At 41.3% G+C, this 18744-nt stretch overlaps 1 protein-coding gene across 11 annotated transcripts in view; it reads right to left on the reverse strand.

Annotated features, from left to right (window-relative positions):
- RALYL (RALY RNA binding protein like) overlaps positions 1 to 18744 on the reverse strand; it is a 670673-nt gene that overhangs the window by 28042 nt on the left and 623887 nt on the right. For all 11 annotated transcript variants that reach the window (XM_038745780.1, XM_038745790.1, XM_038745787.1 and 8 more), the window contains one exon: positions 13256 to 13369. In XM_038745780.1, coding sequence (XP_038601708.1) covers positions 13256 to 13369 — 114 coding nt within the window. The remainder of the gene's footprint in view (positions 1 to 13255; positions 13370 to 18744) is intronic.

Consider the following 18744-nt stretch of genomic DNA (forward strand, 5'->3'; position numbering starts at 1 on the left):
GTAGCAGTCACGGGGAAGGGCTCCTGGAAATTTTGCCACCCACTCTGCTTTATCAACATGTTCATAGAGAGGAAAAAAGAGAGCAGGTAGAAAGAGGCTAATTCCCTGAAATAACTCTGTATGGTGACTAGTAGTTTCAAGTGGGAGAACAGGGGCCTATGTCATTTGACAAAAATACCTATATACTGTTTACAGACCATCCATAGCTCAAATCCTAAAGTCCATTGAAATGAGAGGATGACCAAATCACCTAGAAGTTTTGCTTCCTACTAAATTCAGAAGAGGGATATTTCCTTATATGCTATATTCCAAAGAAAGACACAGTTTTCTCTGCCCTTAATAGTCTAACCCACCATTTGCTCCACATTTCATGCCCTAACACTTCACCCCAATTAATGCCACCATTTGAGATTTAGTCATCAGAAATTTGGCCCAAAAGCTATTTTTCCTTTGAGTAAGGAGCACAGATATTAGTTCTTCCTTCTCTAAGAGTTCCTATATTAACCAATTTAAATAAACGTTATACTTTTACACATTAATAATAATCAAATACAAAGTCATAGATAATTAGTCTTATGGGACTAATTTGTTATACATTTGCATAACAGAAATTTTTATGATTTTCTTCCTGGGGAAACCTGAACATGAAAGAAAACAATATCTAGAATAGTGGATGAAATCCAAGGAGGTTCAAATCTAGATTTTACAGACTTGAAGACCTAGAATGTCTAACAAGAACAAATGGGTAGCTGTTTGACTAGGCTGCTTTCTAGGCCTGAACTTTTAAGGTCTTTTGGAGGCAGTTAATGGAAGAATGAACTCTGACACTTCAAATTGGCTATCCTCTCTGGGCATCTCTATTTCTTGGAAGAGTATTTAATGTTCTCTTCTATTTCATCACCATGAGCATCCTCTTTCTGCAAAAGGATGGAAATAAAGCTACAGTGGGGAAGTGTGCCAATCAATCAATCAATGGTATTATTGAACACTTCCTGTGTGCAGAGCACTGCACAATACAATTTAAAATACAGCAGGTAGACATGTTCCCTGCTCACATGGAGCTTAGCGTCCAGCACGGGGAGACAGACACTAAAATAAATTGCAGATATATACAAAAATGCTGTGGGGCTGCGGGTTGGGTGACTATCAAGTGCTTAAAGGGTACAGAGCCAAGTGCCTAGGTGGTGTAGAAGGGAAAGGGAGTAGGGGAAATGAGGAGTTAAGTAAGTAAGGCCTCTTGGAGGTGATGCAATTTTAAGAAGCCTTCGAATGTGGGGAGAGTGATAGTCTGTTGGATATGGAAGGGGGTAGAGTTCTAGGCCAGAGGCAGGACACGGGTAAGGAATTTGTGGCAATATAGATGAGATTGACATACAGTGAATGTCGATATACAGTGAGTAGGTTGGCATTAGAGAAGCAAAGTGAGGTAAGATAGGAGGAGGTAAGGTTTTAAAGTTGACAGTAATGAGTTTCTGTTTCATACAGAAGTGGATGGCCAACCACTGGAGGTTCTGGAGGAGTGGGGAAATATGGGCTGAATGATTTTGTAGAAAAATGATCTGGGCAGCAGAGCAGTGTATGGACTGGGATGGGGAGCGACAGGCGGCATGGAGATCTGCGAGGAGTCTGATGCAAGTAGTCAAGGTGAGATATGATAAGTCTGCTGGCCCCTCTGGACAGTTGCTATGTCTTCTCTTTCCTCAAGCATAATTTTTTCAAACTCAGTTCTTGTGAAGTCTTTTTCTGTGGTTTCACACATTCCCATAGAGTTAGGTGGGTTTCCCTGGAGATTTTTCAAGACGAACAATTTCCTCTATCACTTTGGTAATATCAACTGGAACCGTCCGCTTTGGCAGGAGGGCCTGTGGGTAATTTTAGCTTCTTGAAGCAATATTCTGCTTTTTCTTCTGCTTTTGCCGCCTTAACAAAGAAATAGGCAGAATCCAAGCAATGTAGGGGCAATTTGGGCAGCAGCATAATTACAGCTCATTTCTTTTACTTTAACCTCTTTTGCGGGTCTTTGGGTTGTTGGAAACTTGCTGTCTTTGATTCTCAATATGCTCAAAATTCTTATAATACACACACACATATTTACGGTATTTGTTAAGTGTTTACTATGGGCCAGGCACTGTATTAGGCACTGGGATAGATACAAGGTAGTCAGGTTGGACACAGTCCATAACCTACTTGGGGATCGCAGTCTTAATCCCCATTTTACAGATGAGGTAATTGAGGCACAGGCATAGAGAAGTTAAGTAACTTGCCCAAGGTCACACAGAAGAAAAGTGGCGGAACTGGTATTAGATCGCAGGACCTTCTGACTCCCAGGCCTGTGTTCTATCCACTAGCCCATACTGCTTCACACCGATTCTGAGAAGGATGTAGATTATAAATACAAATGTGAAGAAATGCAGCCCACATAGGATGGAGAGCAGAAGTGTTCCATAATCTGAAACTTTTGGCTGTGAAAACTAGTATGTTTCCTTATCTGTCCATTCTTTTCTCCCACAACACCAGAGCTGGCACTCTTAATTCCTATTAAGATACAATTCAATGTGCCTTGCTCTTGTTTCTCCTGCCTCTGACTCCTTACTAATCTGCTTCCTCTGATCTGGATTTCCATCATATACACCAGACCAAAACTCTCCTATGAATTGACACCTTAGTGTGGCAGGAGAGATTGCATACACTGATGAAGCTCAGAGCTATTCCATATAGGGCTACCAATAATGGGAAGGTCTAAATCAAAGCTTCAAGGTCGATTCACCTGTGCTGGACAGCAGCGGCATGGGAAAGAATCAAAGGCGAGTGATCAAGTGATCAAAGCTCTGATCAAAGACAATTGCAGAGACTCAAGTGTTTACTGTGTGGAAGAAGGCAATGGTAAACCACTTCCCAATCTTTAGCAAGAAAACTCTATGGGTAAACATACCAGAATGACTTTATGACAAGATGGGTGTTCTGAAGAGGGTGTGTCAATATAATTACTTTGTTGGAAACTACTCGACTGCATTTGAAGAGAAAGTTCTCCCTAGCTTCAAAGCCCTTCTGAAATCTCATCTCCTTTAGCAGGCAGTCCCCAACTAATTTCTTCTTCCCCAATTATCACTTGAGTACTTTGCAGGAACCATGCAATTTGTCTGGGAATTTGACTGTTTACTGGCATATTGTACTCTCCCATGTGCTTAGTACAGTGCTCTGCACACACAGTAAGAACTCAATCAATAAGGCTGACTGACATAGAAAGCCCTCAACAAATCTTCTTCTTCTTCTTATTGTTATTATTCTATAGGTAAGGTAACTGAGGCACAGAGAAGTTAAGTGACTTGCCAGAGATCACATAGCAGACAAGTGGTAGAGCTGGGATTAGAATTAGTTTCCTTCTTTCTCCTTATCTATAATTACTTAGTGTCTGTCTTCTTCTCTAGGTCATAAATCCCTTTACAGTGCAGAGATCATGTCTACCGACTCTAATGCATTTTCCCCAAGCACTCAGTACAGCACTCTGCTCACAAGAGGCACTCACTAAAGTCAACTGAGTGATTGGATTGAAACATCCTTGCTATGCATATAGTGCCTTTTCTTTGTGTATTTACTGATTAGCAGAATTGACTAGTTCTTTGACATTCATTCATTCATTCAATCGTACTTATTGAGCGCTTACTGTGTGCAGAGCACTGTACTAAGCGCTTGGGAAGTACAAGTTTGCAACATATAGAGACGGTCCCTACCCAACAGCGGGCTCACAGTCTAGAAGGGGGAGACAGACAACAAAACAAAACATATTAACAAGATAAAATAAATAGAAAAGTAAATATTACAAGTAAAATAAATATGTTCAATCATATATACATATATACAGAACCTCCGTTCTGTAGAGGAGGGAACTGAGGGACTTGTACTTCCCAAGCGCTTAGTACAGTGCTCTGCACACAGGAAGCGCTCAATAAATATGATTGAATGAACGGGCTCACAGTCTATTTATAGTGAGGGCATCATCACTAATAGTATTTATTGAGCACTTAATGTTTTCAGAGCACTGTACTAAGAGCTTGGGTGGGTAAAACAGGACAGAGTTGGTAGACACATTCCCTGCCCACAGTTAGCTCCTAATCACGTGGCTGCAAATAACTACAGGGAAGTAGCATGGCTTTGTGGATAGAACATGGGCCTGGGAGTCAGAAGGACTTGGGTTCTAATCCTGACTCCACCACTTTGCTGTGTGACCTGGGGCAAATCACTTCACTTCTTTGTGCTTCAGTTAACTTCATCTATAAAATGGGGATTAAGACGGTGAGCCTCATGCAGGGCATGGACTGTGTCCAATCTGATTAGTTTGTATCCACTCCAGTGCTTAGAATAGTACTTGACACATAGTAAACACTTAACAAATACCATCTTTATTACGTGACCACTCCTCCATTCCACTTTGTGTACCTAAAAAGATTATCTTTTCCATGCTGATGTACTTTCCATTTACAATCTTTTCAGTCTTTGCTCAAGCCTCCTCTCTCCTGATGGTCAGACACCAAGCTGGACTGCTGTTATCTCCCTGCAGTCTGCTGCCTTTACACATCCTTTGAGAGTGTTCTTCTCTGCTTGGTGGTGCCCCATTTTGGCTCACCACACTGTAGTTGCTTGGGCATCCTGTTATCAGTCATTCTCATCTCTTGCAATGAGCATCTCCTCAATACCGGTGGGCTGACGGCATTCAAAGCCCTCATGTTTGTAATTTTGATTGCCATTTGAAGTGGAGGAAAACTCTCCGTGCTGCTGATGAAATTGCTTGAGAAGCTGGACGTGTGATTTCACGGTTACTTATAAGTCTGGAAGCCACTCTGCTTTACAGATTTTCAAACTGGTATGTAGTTTAAAGTATCCTTGCTTCCACACTCAATCTTCCAGACTGACTGACTGCCTGTCTTGATCTGGTTTTCTATTACTTTATTTGTCTGTGCATCGTAGAATACAGTACTGCTTAGGGAACTGAATTTGAGGTGGCGTTCAGCTCTGTGTTGTGGAGAGTTTTCTCGTTGCTGGCTGGGACATATCCTCTTTAAACATATTGTCAGTACGTAGGTACTGTGCCTACTCTAGCAAGCAGCTCGTAATCATGTGCATGTATTCTTGAATATGCTTGTTCTAGAGCACATCCAAAGCAGATTTCTCAGGATATTACAGTTCTGGAAGGGTTGCCCGGAAAACTTTTGCTCATGCTCTTTGCCTGTTGAGTTGGCAGTTTCCTGGTGGATCACAATTCTCAATATGGAGGCATAAAATAGTTTGAAAAGAATTGGGCCTTACTCTGATGATCAATCAATCAATCATCAATGGTATTTATTGAGTGCTTACTGTGCATTGAGTACGTGGGAAAGTATGATAGAACTGGTACATGCAATCCCTACCCATGAGGAGCTTGAAGCAAAGGTCACGAAGAACATCTTCAACTCTGATTTAACCAGCGACACCACTGTGGAATAGACCAAGGATTTTGAAGAACTTCCCAGGACACCCAAAATTGCTTTGATGCTTCCAGTGTCCAGGTCTATTGGTAGTAATAATTGTGGCATTTATTATAATAATAATAATGGCATTTATTAACTGCTTACTATGTGCAAAGCACTGTTCTATGTGCTAGGGAGGTTACAAGGTGATCAGGTTGTCCCACGGGGGGCTCACAGTCTTCATCCCCATTTTACAGATGAGGTAACTGAGGCACATAGAAGTGAAGTGACTTGCCCAAAGTCACACAGCTGACAATTGGCGGGGCTGGGACTTGAACCCATGACCTCTGACTCCAAAGCCCACGCTCTTTCCACTGAGCCACGCTGTTTCTCTATTAAGAGTTTACTGAGTGCCAAGCGTTGTACTAAGCGATGGGGTAGATATAAGATAACCAGGTCAGCTGTGGTCTGACACATTATTGATGATGTCAAATGCTTTTGCAAGACCTACAAAAGGGGTGTGTTTTGGTGTGGCTCATTGCACCTCGCCAATAAAACCAGGTTATGCTCTCTCTTGGTCAAAAGCCAAATTGTGGCATTTCCACTGGATTCCTTATGTAGAGGAAAAACCAGTGCAGGTGCCCAAGCAACAGACCTTGCTTGGTAGTTGTACTTCTCCAGCCAGAGTGAATACCCAGAGGTCACTCTACACAACATATCTTTTATCCTTTCTGTACTATTGCTCGTTGTGGGCAGGGAATGTGTCTGTTTATAATAATAATAATAATGATGGTATTTGTTAAGCACTTACTATATTCCAAGCACTGTTCTAAGTGCTGGGGTAGATACAAGGTAATCAGGTTGTCCCACGTGGGGCTCACAGTCTTAACCCCCATTTTACAGCTGAGGTAACTAAGGCAGAAGTTAAGTGACTTGCCCAAAGTCACACAGCTGACAAGTGGTGGAGCCGGGATTAGAATCCACAACCTCTGACTCCCAAGCCCATGCCCTTTCCACTAAGCCACACTGCTTCTATTGTTATATTGTGCTCTCCCAAGTGCTTAGTATAGTGTTTTGCACACAGAAAGCACTCAATAAATATGATTGAATGAATGAATGAATATTGGCCACCCCAGAAAGAGTGTCATTATCTGGAAGGAGATGCTGTGCCTTATGAATGAAGAGAAGATCCACCAAAGGAAATGAATGAAAACCAACAGAATTGCCTATTCCCTAAAATAATCTGGTTCACTGGAATAACGATTTTGGGTTCATAAGTAGTTTCCTTCAGGTAGAATAGGCAGCAAGGAATCATCTTATGCGCAAACAATGTAGAATGGATGAGAAGCTCTTTTGGTCAAACACTCCACCCTTTCCTTACCAATCCTGTTTCTGACCACTCAAATTCAAATTTTCAAATTCATGTGAGATTCACTCAGATTAGATTTGGTTTGTTGAAACTTCAGATGACACTCTTTTGTCGTTCCTAACTCCTGCTCTGGATCTTTAGTCTAACAATGTTGAAATCCCTTCAGTATAAAATATTTTGTGACCTGAAGAACTGAAAAAATCACTTGGTCTTGTTTAAAATATTATGCTTCTCTTATTTTTAGTATCACGCAGAAATAACCCTTCGACAAGACAAAGTGACACAACATGATCTTACTAAACAGTAGGAAAACATGTGGTGATGTGCCCCTACTTTCAGATGTCTAAACTAGAAAAGTTTCTTAAAGTTTTGAGTAACTACAAGAAAATTTATAAGTGCAGGTATTAAGTAATCTCCCTAGTGAAGAACACATGTTCAAGTGAAACAGTGAGAATTAATAAACAAGTGGATAATAAGCAGGGAAGGTAAATTTTCTTTTGTTTTCTGTAACACTGTGATTATTATTTTATAAAACTAAGCTAAGAAATAGTTTGCAATTCAGCTTCAACACCTCTACTCAACTATTCACAACTAATTATAGCTTCGAAACACAATACACAGAATCTACTTTGGTGATAGGTCTATAATTGAAGGCACTGAACTATATATTGATTCTGGGAGATCGATATTTGGGGCATTCTTTTTATTAAATTGAGTTTGTTGCTATGCCATTAACATTAATAGAATCTAGAAAACTGGTTAAGATAGCCATAAACTTTTCTGACAGGATTAATTGTTATTTAATCATTTGTGGAGGTGAATTGAGCAGATATTTGAAAAATTGCTGATAGAAAAGGAGGAACATTATTAAACAGAGCTAAGTAATTTCCTTGTGTAGTGTTTGTGAATATAGACTTCAACTTGAAACCATCTAGAGGGCTGGTTTTTCTCAAAATCTAATCAAAGATTCTTGAATCCAACTGAAATCTGAAAAATCAGTTCCATCCACAAGAAGCAGCATGGTGTAGTGGATAGAGCACAGACCTGGGAGTCAAAGGACCTGAGTTCTAATCCTGGCTCTGCTACTTGTCTGCTGTGTGACCATGGGTAAGTCACTTCACTTCTCTGTGCTTCAGTTATCTGTAAAATGGGTACTGAGACTGTGAGCCTCACGTGGGTCAGGGACTGTGTCCAGCTCGATTTGCTTGTATCTACCCCAGTGCTTAGTACAGTATCTGGCAATCAATCAATCAATCGTATTTATTGAGCGCTTACTGTGTGCAGAGCACTGTACTAAGCGCTTGGGAAGTACAAGTTGGCAACATATAGAGACAGTCCCTACCCAACAGTGGGCTCACAGTCTAAAAGGCACATAGTAAGCACTTGAATACCATTGTTATTATTATTATCCAATGCAAGTTAGAACAAAAGGACAACTTTCAACTTTCTGGTAATGCATGCTTTTGGCAATCACTGCTGTGATGGACTGATTTACTGATTGATCACAATAAACCAAACAATGACCAGGATCAAGTCTTTACAACTCCAAGGCCTGTCTTGGGAATGCTTTATTAAACTTTTCATTTACAAGAGGACTAAGGTAATGGGGAGAAAAAGCATGGGCCCAGGAGCCAGGAAAAGTTTCCTATTGTATTTTCAAGGATAAAGTGTTCAAGTGTGCAAGAGGTGCTTTTTTAAAGACATTCACACCCATGGCTGCAGTATCACTGTTGGTAACATCATCTTCTACTTGAAAACAAGGCCTCAGACAATTGCTGTATCCCAGCTGAAAACTGGGAGTCACCTGAAGCAGCGTGATCTAGTGGCTAGAACACAGGCCTGGGAGTCTAAAGGACCTGGGTTCTATTCCTGGATCTACCACTTATCTGCTGTGTGACCTTGGGCAAGTCACTTCACTTCTCTGTGCCTCGGTTACCTCATCTGAAAAATGGGCATTAAGAGTGTGAGCCCTATGTATGGGACCTGATTACCTTGTATCTTCCCTAGCTAGCTTAGAACAGTGACCGGCACATAGTAAGCGCTTAACAAATACCACTAAAAAAAAAAGGAAGCAGAAAAACCAGTATGGTGCATTGCAACCTAGTAGGAAGTAGCACTTTTTGAGCTGAAACTTTCTAAGGAAAGCCAGACAAGGAGGCAAAAGCAAAAATAGTACCTGGCATGGCAATCGAGAAGTATGACACCTCAAAAAAGGACTGTCTTAATGTGTGTATGATGATCTTATCAGCCACAAATTCACCCCTGGGTAAATTTCATCATCAATGGTGGTGTCATTTTAGAGTCTGAAGGACAATTCTCTCTATAGACAACCTTTGAAAAAGGGAGTGATGTGATTCAAAAGATATATAACAAAAGCAGGGGGAACAAAAACATCCAACAGGAGTGTTTTGTTTAAATAATGTATTTTAATCATATTTGTTCTTAGTACTAGCTCTGGCCCCAATAAAGTGAACAAAAGTAGCATCTTGTCTTTAATGAGAGTGTGGGATTATTGAAACATCCATGAAGTTGGTCAATTTACATCAGGCTGGGAGTCAGCTCACAAACTTCCCCCTTCTAGACTGTAAACCCGGTGCGGGCAGGGATTGTCTCTATTGCTGAATTGTACTTTCCAAGCGCTTACTACAGTGCTTTGCATACAGAAAGTGCAAAGCACATTGAATGAATGAAACTGTAGTTGGTGCTGTGGGGAGTTACTAAGGAGGATGGAGATTTGGCCCATGCCTTGGGGGAGTTTCCAGTAGAAAGGGAGAGATGGAGAGGCACAGGACTGAACCCATCCATAAACTGCTTTTGACATTTGCTATTAGAAAGAAAATATAGAAAATGGCAAAGCATCAAACAAATAATTTAAAATTCACCAATGCCACCATTCACAAATGCACCCATTGAAAAGTCACAAATGTTCCCCAGAAAATACTATGGGGAAAATACTATGGGGAATTGCTACAAATACATAGCAATGAGATAGAGCAGCCTCCAAGGGCAGTGACTTCAGGCTTCTGCTCCTTCCACTGGTTGGAAAATTTAAAAGAAAATAAAACAGCAAGTGACAACTTCTCACATAAAGAGAGGACAGATTTTGGAGTTTACTACAGCATTTATACTGATTTATCACCCACAGCTTTCCACTCTTAAAAAGAGTTACATGGAGGAGGATATAATAATGCCATTCAACAAGGACCACAGCTTTCTTTTTATTAATATTCAAATATGTTCATCAGAATCCTTTAAATTGAAGTGCAAATTAATTACCAAAGACTTCTACTGCAAAGGCTGTTGTGACTTTTATGAGAGGTTTATCAAAAGAGAATATTAATTTAGGCATCACATGATGTTTGCTAGAACAACCTTTTCATGTGACTGTTGCCAGCATATATAAATACATGTATAGCTAAATTATTTAGTTAAACATGACATGGTAATGACATATGGTATATACCTGTAACTTATTTATTCATTTATTTATCTATTTATTTATATTAATGTCTGTCTCCCCCTCTAGACTGTGAGCACATTGTGGACTGGGAATGTGTCTGATATATACTGTAGTCTCCCAAGTGCTTAGTAAGGTGCTTTGCACACAGTAAGCATTCAATAAATATGACTGACTGACTGAATGAATGAATGAATGACATGGCTAAATATATCTTTATCCTTTGGGGAATAGAACTACTTCACTTTTAACTTTATCCCGCAATAGGAAAGAATTACATTTTCTGCTTGGAATAAGCCCAACAATCAAGGGCTCACACACTCCAGATCTTAAAGTTAGTGGTTAAGTTGGCAAAAATACAGCTATTGGGTACGTAGAAATCCTACCTTAAAACTTGAATTTAATTTACTGAGCTGCCAGTGTGCTATTCAGCTCCTTCTAGATCCCTGCCTTTTCCTCACCATGTGCCAGCTGAAGAATAAAGTGGCAAACAGTCTCATGCACTGCTGTTTGCCGCAGTCCTGATACAACAGACTCCAGGGAGCCCAGGCAGAGTCCGTCAGAAGTCTCTCAGAAGGGGCTGGGGAAAGGTGGTATCCCATGGGTAGTGGGCTGAGTATACTCTAGGAAGAAGCTGGACTGAAGAATCGAATCCAGTGTCCAGTGGGAAGTAATGCAAGCCACACATTATGCTGCCCAGGGGAACAATGAGTGATCGGCTGACACTTTAACACTGTTAGAGAAGGTACAAAAGTCCCTCTATGTATCCTGGGGAGATTAATCAGAGCCCCAGCTCAACCCTTTTTGCCATATCCCCAGGTTGTCTGGGGAGCTCTAGAATCACTGAGTTGGTTCTAGAGTTGGTTGGTACTACCAAGTGGTTGGTAGTACCATCTTGCCAGTCTGATGTGAATGCTGTCTGACTTGGATGGTTCCGGGAACCTAGGCTGGGCGGTCTTGCCCAGGGATTTAATAATAATAATAATAGTAGTATTTGTTAAGCGCTTACTATGCGCCAAGCACTGTTCTAAGTGCTGGGAGAGATGCAAAGTAATCAGGTTGCCCCACGTGAGGCTCACAGTCTTAATCCCCATTTTACAGATGAGATCATTGAAGTCCAGAGAAGTTAAGCGACTTGCTCAAGGTCACATAGCAGACAAGTTGGGGAGCCAGGATTAGAAGCCAGGTCCTCTGACTCCCAAACCCCTGCTCTTGCTACTAGGCCACGCTGCTTCTCGGGGATTTGATTTCCCTTCATTTGATTATGGGACATCCAGTCTCCCAATCTTTTCTCCTTGTAATAATAACAATAATAATAATTATGGTATTTGTTAAGCATTTACTATGTGCCAAGAACTGTTCTAAGCACTGGGGTAGATACAAGGTAATCGGGTTGTCCCATGTGGGGTTCACGGTCTTTATCCCCATTTTACAGATGAGATAACTGAGGCACAGAGAAGTTGAGTGGCTTGCTCAAGGTCACATAGCAGACAAATGGTGGAGCCGGTATTAGAACCCGTGCCCTCTGACTCCTAAGCCTGTGCTTCTGCCACTAAGCCAAGCTACTTCTCATAGCTACGCTGCTTCTCATGTACAGTCCCTTTATACAGAGCCTGGAGCTGGGGGGTGGGGGGCGCGCGTGCATATGTGTGTGTGTGTGTGTGTGTGTGTGTGTGTGTGTGTGTGTGTGTGTGTGTATTGGGTTGGGGGGAGGGAGGAAAAGGGGGGATGGATGCGACTGCCGAGTTGTTCCAGGGCAAACATTCCCTGAGCTCGTTGTGGGCAGGGATGTTTGTTGTTGTATCATACTCTCCCAAGCACTTAGTACAGTGCTTTACAGACTGTAACTGCTCAATAAATATGATTGAATGATTGACTATGAACAGTGGTTTGGTTTCCCCATCTAGACTATAAGGTCCTTGTGGGTAGGGAACTTGTCTGTAGAACTGTACTCTCAATACACCAGTTGATCAATGGTATTTGTTGAGCACTTACTGTTTGCAGAGCACTCAACTATGTACTTGGGAAAGAGCAATACAGTACAGTTGGGAGACACAATCCCTTCCCAAGCTTAGTACAGTGCAGATGGTAAGCACCCAATAAATATCATTGATTGATTAGGTGGCATTAGATCACCCCTGGGTAAAGATTTGGTCTAAGGAGAGAGGTGAAGGAGGGTCCTTGAATTAGGGAAAAGGAGTCAAGTTAGATCGAGGCAATAGATGGAAACATCATGGTTGAGAAAAAGATTGATTGGAATCTGAACTATACCTGAGGGCCCCCCTGCAATGATGTAGTCCCCCTGACAAATGGGAAGAAGGGAGCAATTAATTTATTGGTCCTGATCTTAAAAATTCTGCTCCTGTAACTCCCCTCTCCCCTTTGACCAAATGCACAGGGGGGATGCACAAAGTCATTCTTTTTTTAGGGTACTGCTACATTTGTTCAGTTGTATGAAGTTGCATGAATCGTCTATATCAATCGAGTCTGTCTTAGACCATAAACATCGAATGGTAGGAAGGACTGTGCTTTCTTAACTTGATTTGGAAAGGTCTTATTGCAGCACCACCCCGGGCAAGACTCAATACAGTGTGTTTGATGCTGATCTGAATTATGATTCTGAAACAATAACTTAGAAGATCCTTACTGCAGAATTTATAATGAAATTGCCTGAAGACTAATTCAGTTAATGGTGTGTATCTTTTCATCTAAAAGTTCTGTTCCATGAAATGTTATTTCTTAAATTCTAGCTAATAAAGGTGAGAGTTGGAGGTGGCTCGGAAACTTTTTCAGATTCTGATACTCAGTGGAGGAGAAACCAGCTTCACCTAAATTCTGGTCTTATTACCGCAAATTCCACTGGGTACAGTAAAATCTCTGCATCATTTCCAGTCTTACCTGGGTAGTCAGTTTGACTGATAGTACTGTCCTGCTCTAATTTGCCTTATAATAACCTGTCTATGAGAGCAGATCATTGCCACCTACCTGAATCAGCCTTCTGCTGCTTTTCAATCTTCTCCAGTCTCCCTAGCAAGGAATCAATTTTCGTTTTGATTTGGGTTAATTCTTTCTTGATTGTCTGTAACTCATCTGATTTCACTAGAAGGGGATAAAGTAAAAAAAGCAACACATAATGCATGAAAAGGTGGTAAACTCAAGAACAGCCCCCAAACAGCACACAAGCCCCTCAAAAATCACCCAGCATTAATTTTCAGTACCATCAGCTTCTTATTTCCCTTGAGCCCTTTAGAAAGGAACACTTAAAAAGACTTTCTCTGCAAAAATGCCACATTCCTGCAGTATGCATGAAATACTAAATCTTAGTGAGAGCAGGTTTACATTTAGGAAGTATGAGACTTAAAACTACTTAAAGTCACAACATTCCATCTGAACAAACCTCATTGATACTTAGTGACAATGAACACTAATGTAAATTGATTCAAAGGAGTGATTCAATCCTGATATTCTATCCTAATATTATTCTGTATCATACTTAAAGCAGCAACAAATATTTTTCAGCCAGCTTAACAAGAATATATGGAAACATATATAACATTATAACATTTATCCTTTAAAGACATAACTTATGGTCCCCAGCAAGAGATCACATACCTATTCCTCCTCCCTTAGAAAATGATAGAGGGTTTGGTCATTTTTAAATGTAAAAAGACTAAGATTCATACAGCATTATGCCCAAGAGTGAGGATGAATGAGTCTTTCTGAAAACCTTGCCTGTTGGTAAACCAGCTCTCTGGCGATTGTGTTAAGAGACAGGCACGAATCAGGGCTGGGAAGTTAGAGTTCTCCCCCAGTTACTGCACTACAAGGTTTTATTTGGAGAGTTTACCTTCCATCAAGAATGTGAGTACGTATTCGAGTCTTTCTGATAGAAGGCAACTGACACAAACATTGGACTCTGTGACTGACCTGAGATTAGCAAATGAAGCATTTGGTTGACTTATTAATTTGCCTGAGCAGCCTAGCAACTCTACCAATCCCAGGATGAAGAGGCTGAACTATGGTCCAGTATGGCATTGCCAAACCCTCACTCCAGTCATATGACACCATCTGATGCCAGTCTAGTGCCTGCAAACTGCGCATGGCCTCACTAGACCACAGAATGACTGCAGTTCTCTCCCCACCTCTGCCTCGTACCACTGCTGGCCCTGCACGGTTTTTGTTGCTTTTTTAAAAAAATAAAAAGATAACAAACAAAAGGCTTCTCACTTTGTCTCCTCCACCCACCCTGTGGGGAGACAGATCTTGGGCAGCACAAACCTTCCTGAGCTCTCTGTGCCCTAGGGAGTAAGCCCAGCTGGCTCCCCGTCCTCCTGCAGTCCAGACCACAGCAGTGGTGGCAACAGCAGCTCTTCCTACCCCACTGTACGGATCAGCTCAGAAAATGGGCCAGGACTGTGGAGGGAAAATGAGCCTGGACAGCAGAGGAAAATGTGTTTTCCCACCTGCTCTGGAACCAAGGAAAATGTGTCGGGGCAGCAGAGGAAAATGATTTCCTGGTTCCCCTGCTACAGAGGCTGGGAAAATGAGCAGGGATAGCAGAGGAAACCCTGCAGAACTCCACGGTCAGTCGGAGTTCCTTACTCCTGAGCTTCATGGAAAGTCCCACCTCCCTCTTCCCCAGTTCCACCCCCTGCTCTGAAGATCTGGCAATTTTGTAATTTAAATTATGTACACAGTCAGCTGAGAGCATAAAGTGAAGCTTTATGGGATCATCTTGAAGGATTTCACTTGATTAACATTTCGTAGAGCAAAATTGGCCGAACTGTCATGAAACCAACATTGTATTCCGGTTCCTGGGAAGGGTGGTTGATGGGTCAACTGTGTTTGAACATAACCAAAGCAGATCTGGCTAGCAGACCCATAATGGGCTTGACTTTGAGAACTTGTCCTAGATGGATGAATTATTCCAAGGGAAACTGAACAATTAACCTTCCATTTCTCTTTAAACTGAAGATGTGATCTGCAGAAAAATATTAAGTAAAATCCCCAAAAGTCCAAGTAAATCAATCTATTGTTTAAACAATGATAGTTGTTGAGTACTTATGGTATGCTGAGCACTGAACCAAATAATAATAATAATAATAATGATAATAATGTTGGTATTTGTTAAGCTTTTACTATTACACTGTTCTAAGTGCTGGAGTAGACACAAGGTAATCAGGTTGTCCAAAGTGGGGCTCACAGTCTTCATCCCCGTTTTACAGATGAGGGAACTGAGGAACAGAGAAGTTAAATTACTTGCCCAAAGTCACACAGCTGACAAGTGGCAGAGTTGGGATTAGAACCCACGACCTCTGACTCCCAAGCCCGTGCTTTTTCCACAAAGCCATGCTGCAAACCCTTGAGGGAGTACATTAGAGTGGCTCTCAGGGAACTTATATATAAATTGTTCTCTGGATTTAAAGATAACTGCTGATGGTGAAATCTTTATGCTGTTGAGTTGTCTCCGACCCATAATGACTCCATGGACACATCTCTCCCAGAACATTTCACCTCCATCTGCAATCATTCTGGCAGTGTATCCAGACAGTTTTCTTGGTAAAAATAGAGAAGTGGTTTACCTTTGCCTTCTTCCACGCAGTAAACGTGAGTCTCCATTCTCGACTCTCTCCCATACTGCTGCTATCCAGCACAGGTGAGTTTTGACGTTGCAGATTGCCTTCCACTTGCTAGTCAATGCCCAAGTAAGGAATGGAATGGGTATGTCTCTGCTTTGTTTTCCCTCCTGTAGCCAAGACTGGTACAGTACTAGAAATTCTCCAGGTGTGACCCTGGAGGGTGCGGGGGCCGAAATCTTTTCCATGTCTACAACTGACCTTCCATTCCACATAGAGTGCAGGCAAAGATGTCCTTTTGCTGCATTTGCTAATTGGGAATAGCTTATTTTATATTTATAAATCTGCCTCAGAATCACCCCAGTCTTTCCAACAATCCATCAATCATTATTTATCGAGTGTTTACTGTGTTCAGAGCACTGTACTAAGCACCTTAGAGAGTACACTATAGCAGAGATGGTAGACAAGATCCTTGACCACTTTTGCATGTAGAAAGCAATACCTTTCAGTTTGTTGAAGAAGAGGTTGGCCTGTGTGCTATTGTTGTCCTTCAAGGCCTAGAGGATGCAGCACAGGCTTAGGAGTCAGAAGGACCTGGGTTCTAATCCCAGCTTGGCCACTTGTCCGCTGTATGACCTTGGGCAAGTCACTTACTTCTCTGTGCCTCAGTTCCCTCATCTGTAAAATGGGGATGAAGACTGTGAGCCCTACATGGGATAGGGACTATGTTCAACTAGATTATGTTCTACCCCAGTGCTTAGTACATTGCCTGGCACATAGTAAGCACTTAACAAATACCACTATTATTTTTATTATTATTTCAATTATCTGTGTCTCTCATGCACATAGGAAACTAATGGCTGGTTATGTGGTGGAGGCACAGATACTTACTTGAATGACAAAAACCTGCATTCAAACAATAATTATGCATCAATTATAGCACCTAAATGTCCTGTACATTCATTCAATCTAGACTGCAAATTCCTTGATGGCAAGGCTTTTTGTCTCCTATTTAGTATTCTCCCAAGCACTTAGTACAGTGCTTACACAGTCAGTGCTCAATAAATACCACTGAGTGATTGATTTGAGGATATTTATTGTGGGCCTCCTGGGTGCAAAGCAATCAGATGGTGTCCCTGCCCCTCAGGGGGCTCACGGTCTAAAAGAGGGGCTGGGAGGTTGATGAGAAACTGGATTCCCCATGCTGCTTTCCCCTTTCCCCACCTTTCGGTTTATAATGATTTCTGAATATTCATTTCCTGAGGATTAATTCACTCACTGTTGAATTGCAGCCAAATTTGTAAAACACTATCTGCCATAACTTCAAATTGATTCTCCTTTGAAATGTTTCACATTTCTTTTTATAGAAACATGTCATGGAGTTTTGCTTAAACCTCTCACTTTTAATTGCAAACATTTCTCCCATTAGAACACAGCAGCAGAAGCAGAAAGGGGAAAGAACACCAGCCTAGCAAAAGACAATCTTTATCCACATGCCACTCAGGAGGAAATGGAGTGTTGGCCACTCACTGGTTTTTTCGGCCATACATGCAAACTTAATTTTTCATAAATGGAACTACCAAAGGTGTGGAGCCCCATTTCAGTCCACCATAGAGTGGTTGTAGAGACTCTTCTAATTGTCTGGGTCACCTATAAGGATCCTGTAAGTCCTTCGATACTCACCCCAACCCCAGAGCACTTTTGTATCTATCCTTATATTCTACTGTTCCCCCTCTCTGTAATTTATTTTAATGTCTGCCTCCCCCTCTAGACTGTAAGCTCCTTGTGGGCAAGAAACATGTCTACCAATTCTGTAATATTGTATTCATTCATTTATTCAATTGTATTTATTGAGTGCTTTTACTGTGTGCAAAGCACTCTACTAAGTGATTGGGAGAGTATAATATAACAATAAACACATTCCCTGCCCTCAATGAGCTTACAGTCTAGAGAGGGAGACAGACATTAATATAAACTACAGATATGTACATAAGTGTTGTGCTCTGCACACAGTAAATGCTCAATAAATATGATTGATTGATCATATCTACCAACTCTGTTATATTGTACTATCCCAAGTGCTTAGTTCAGTGCTCTGGATACAGTAAACACTCAATAAAATGCAACTGATTGACTGATTGCTATCATCGATTCTCTCATCCATCCCACTGAGGGATGAGTTTTGACTGCTGGTGAGCTGCCCTGCCATTTGGTGCTAATTATGATCCATAGGTAAAGCTGATAAAACTTCTGGAAAAGCTTAGATGTGCTTTCTATGGCAGGACCAGGATTCACAGGCATAGAGAAGGTTGGGCAACTGCAAGACAATACATTTTCAGTTTGTTTTAAAACTTGATGCCTCAGACTTGTATATCACAATAGAGTGGGACATGATCATTTCTCTCACTTCAAAATATTGTGTGTGGCAGGGAAATTTTCATTTCTAATTTTTCTTCAGAAAGAAAGGTTCAGTACTCAGCATTCATTGAAGAGTTTGATTCTAGTACCACTGACATGGAAAACCAGAATGCATGCCATCAGCTTTATTACATGTCCTACTAGACTTATAACACACAGGGAAAGACTAGGTTTTCCAGCCTCCGGATTTTAAAGCTGACCACTAAATTTGGGTCAGTTGGATTCAGAAATGCAATCCATTCACTTAATCTGGACTCTGGAAATGGAGTGAAAACATATGCCTCTAATTCATATTTCCGCAGATTCTGCTGCTTTTGAAATGCATCTTGTCCCTTATCCCATTTTCCTTCCCGCTTCCCTGCAATCCTCCCAGGTTCTCAAGGCTTTATTCTTATCCAAACAAGGCAGTTTGCCTAAATTGGGTGACACTGACTCAGTTGCATCAGTTGAGAGAACTGGTACCAGTCCACTTGTTAATTA

The sequence above is a fragment of the Tachyglossus aculeatus genome, chromosome 4 (genome assembly GCF_015852505.1).
Source record: "Tachyglossus aculeatus isolate mTacAcu1 chromosome 4, mTacAcu1.pri, whole genome shotgun sequence".
Taxonomy (NCBI): Eukaryota; Metazoa; Chordata; class Mammalia; order Monotremata; family Tachyglossidae; genus Tachyglossus; species Tachyglossus aculeatus.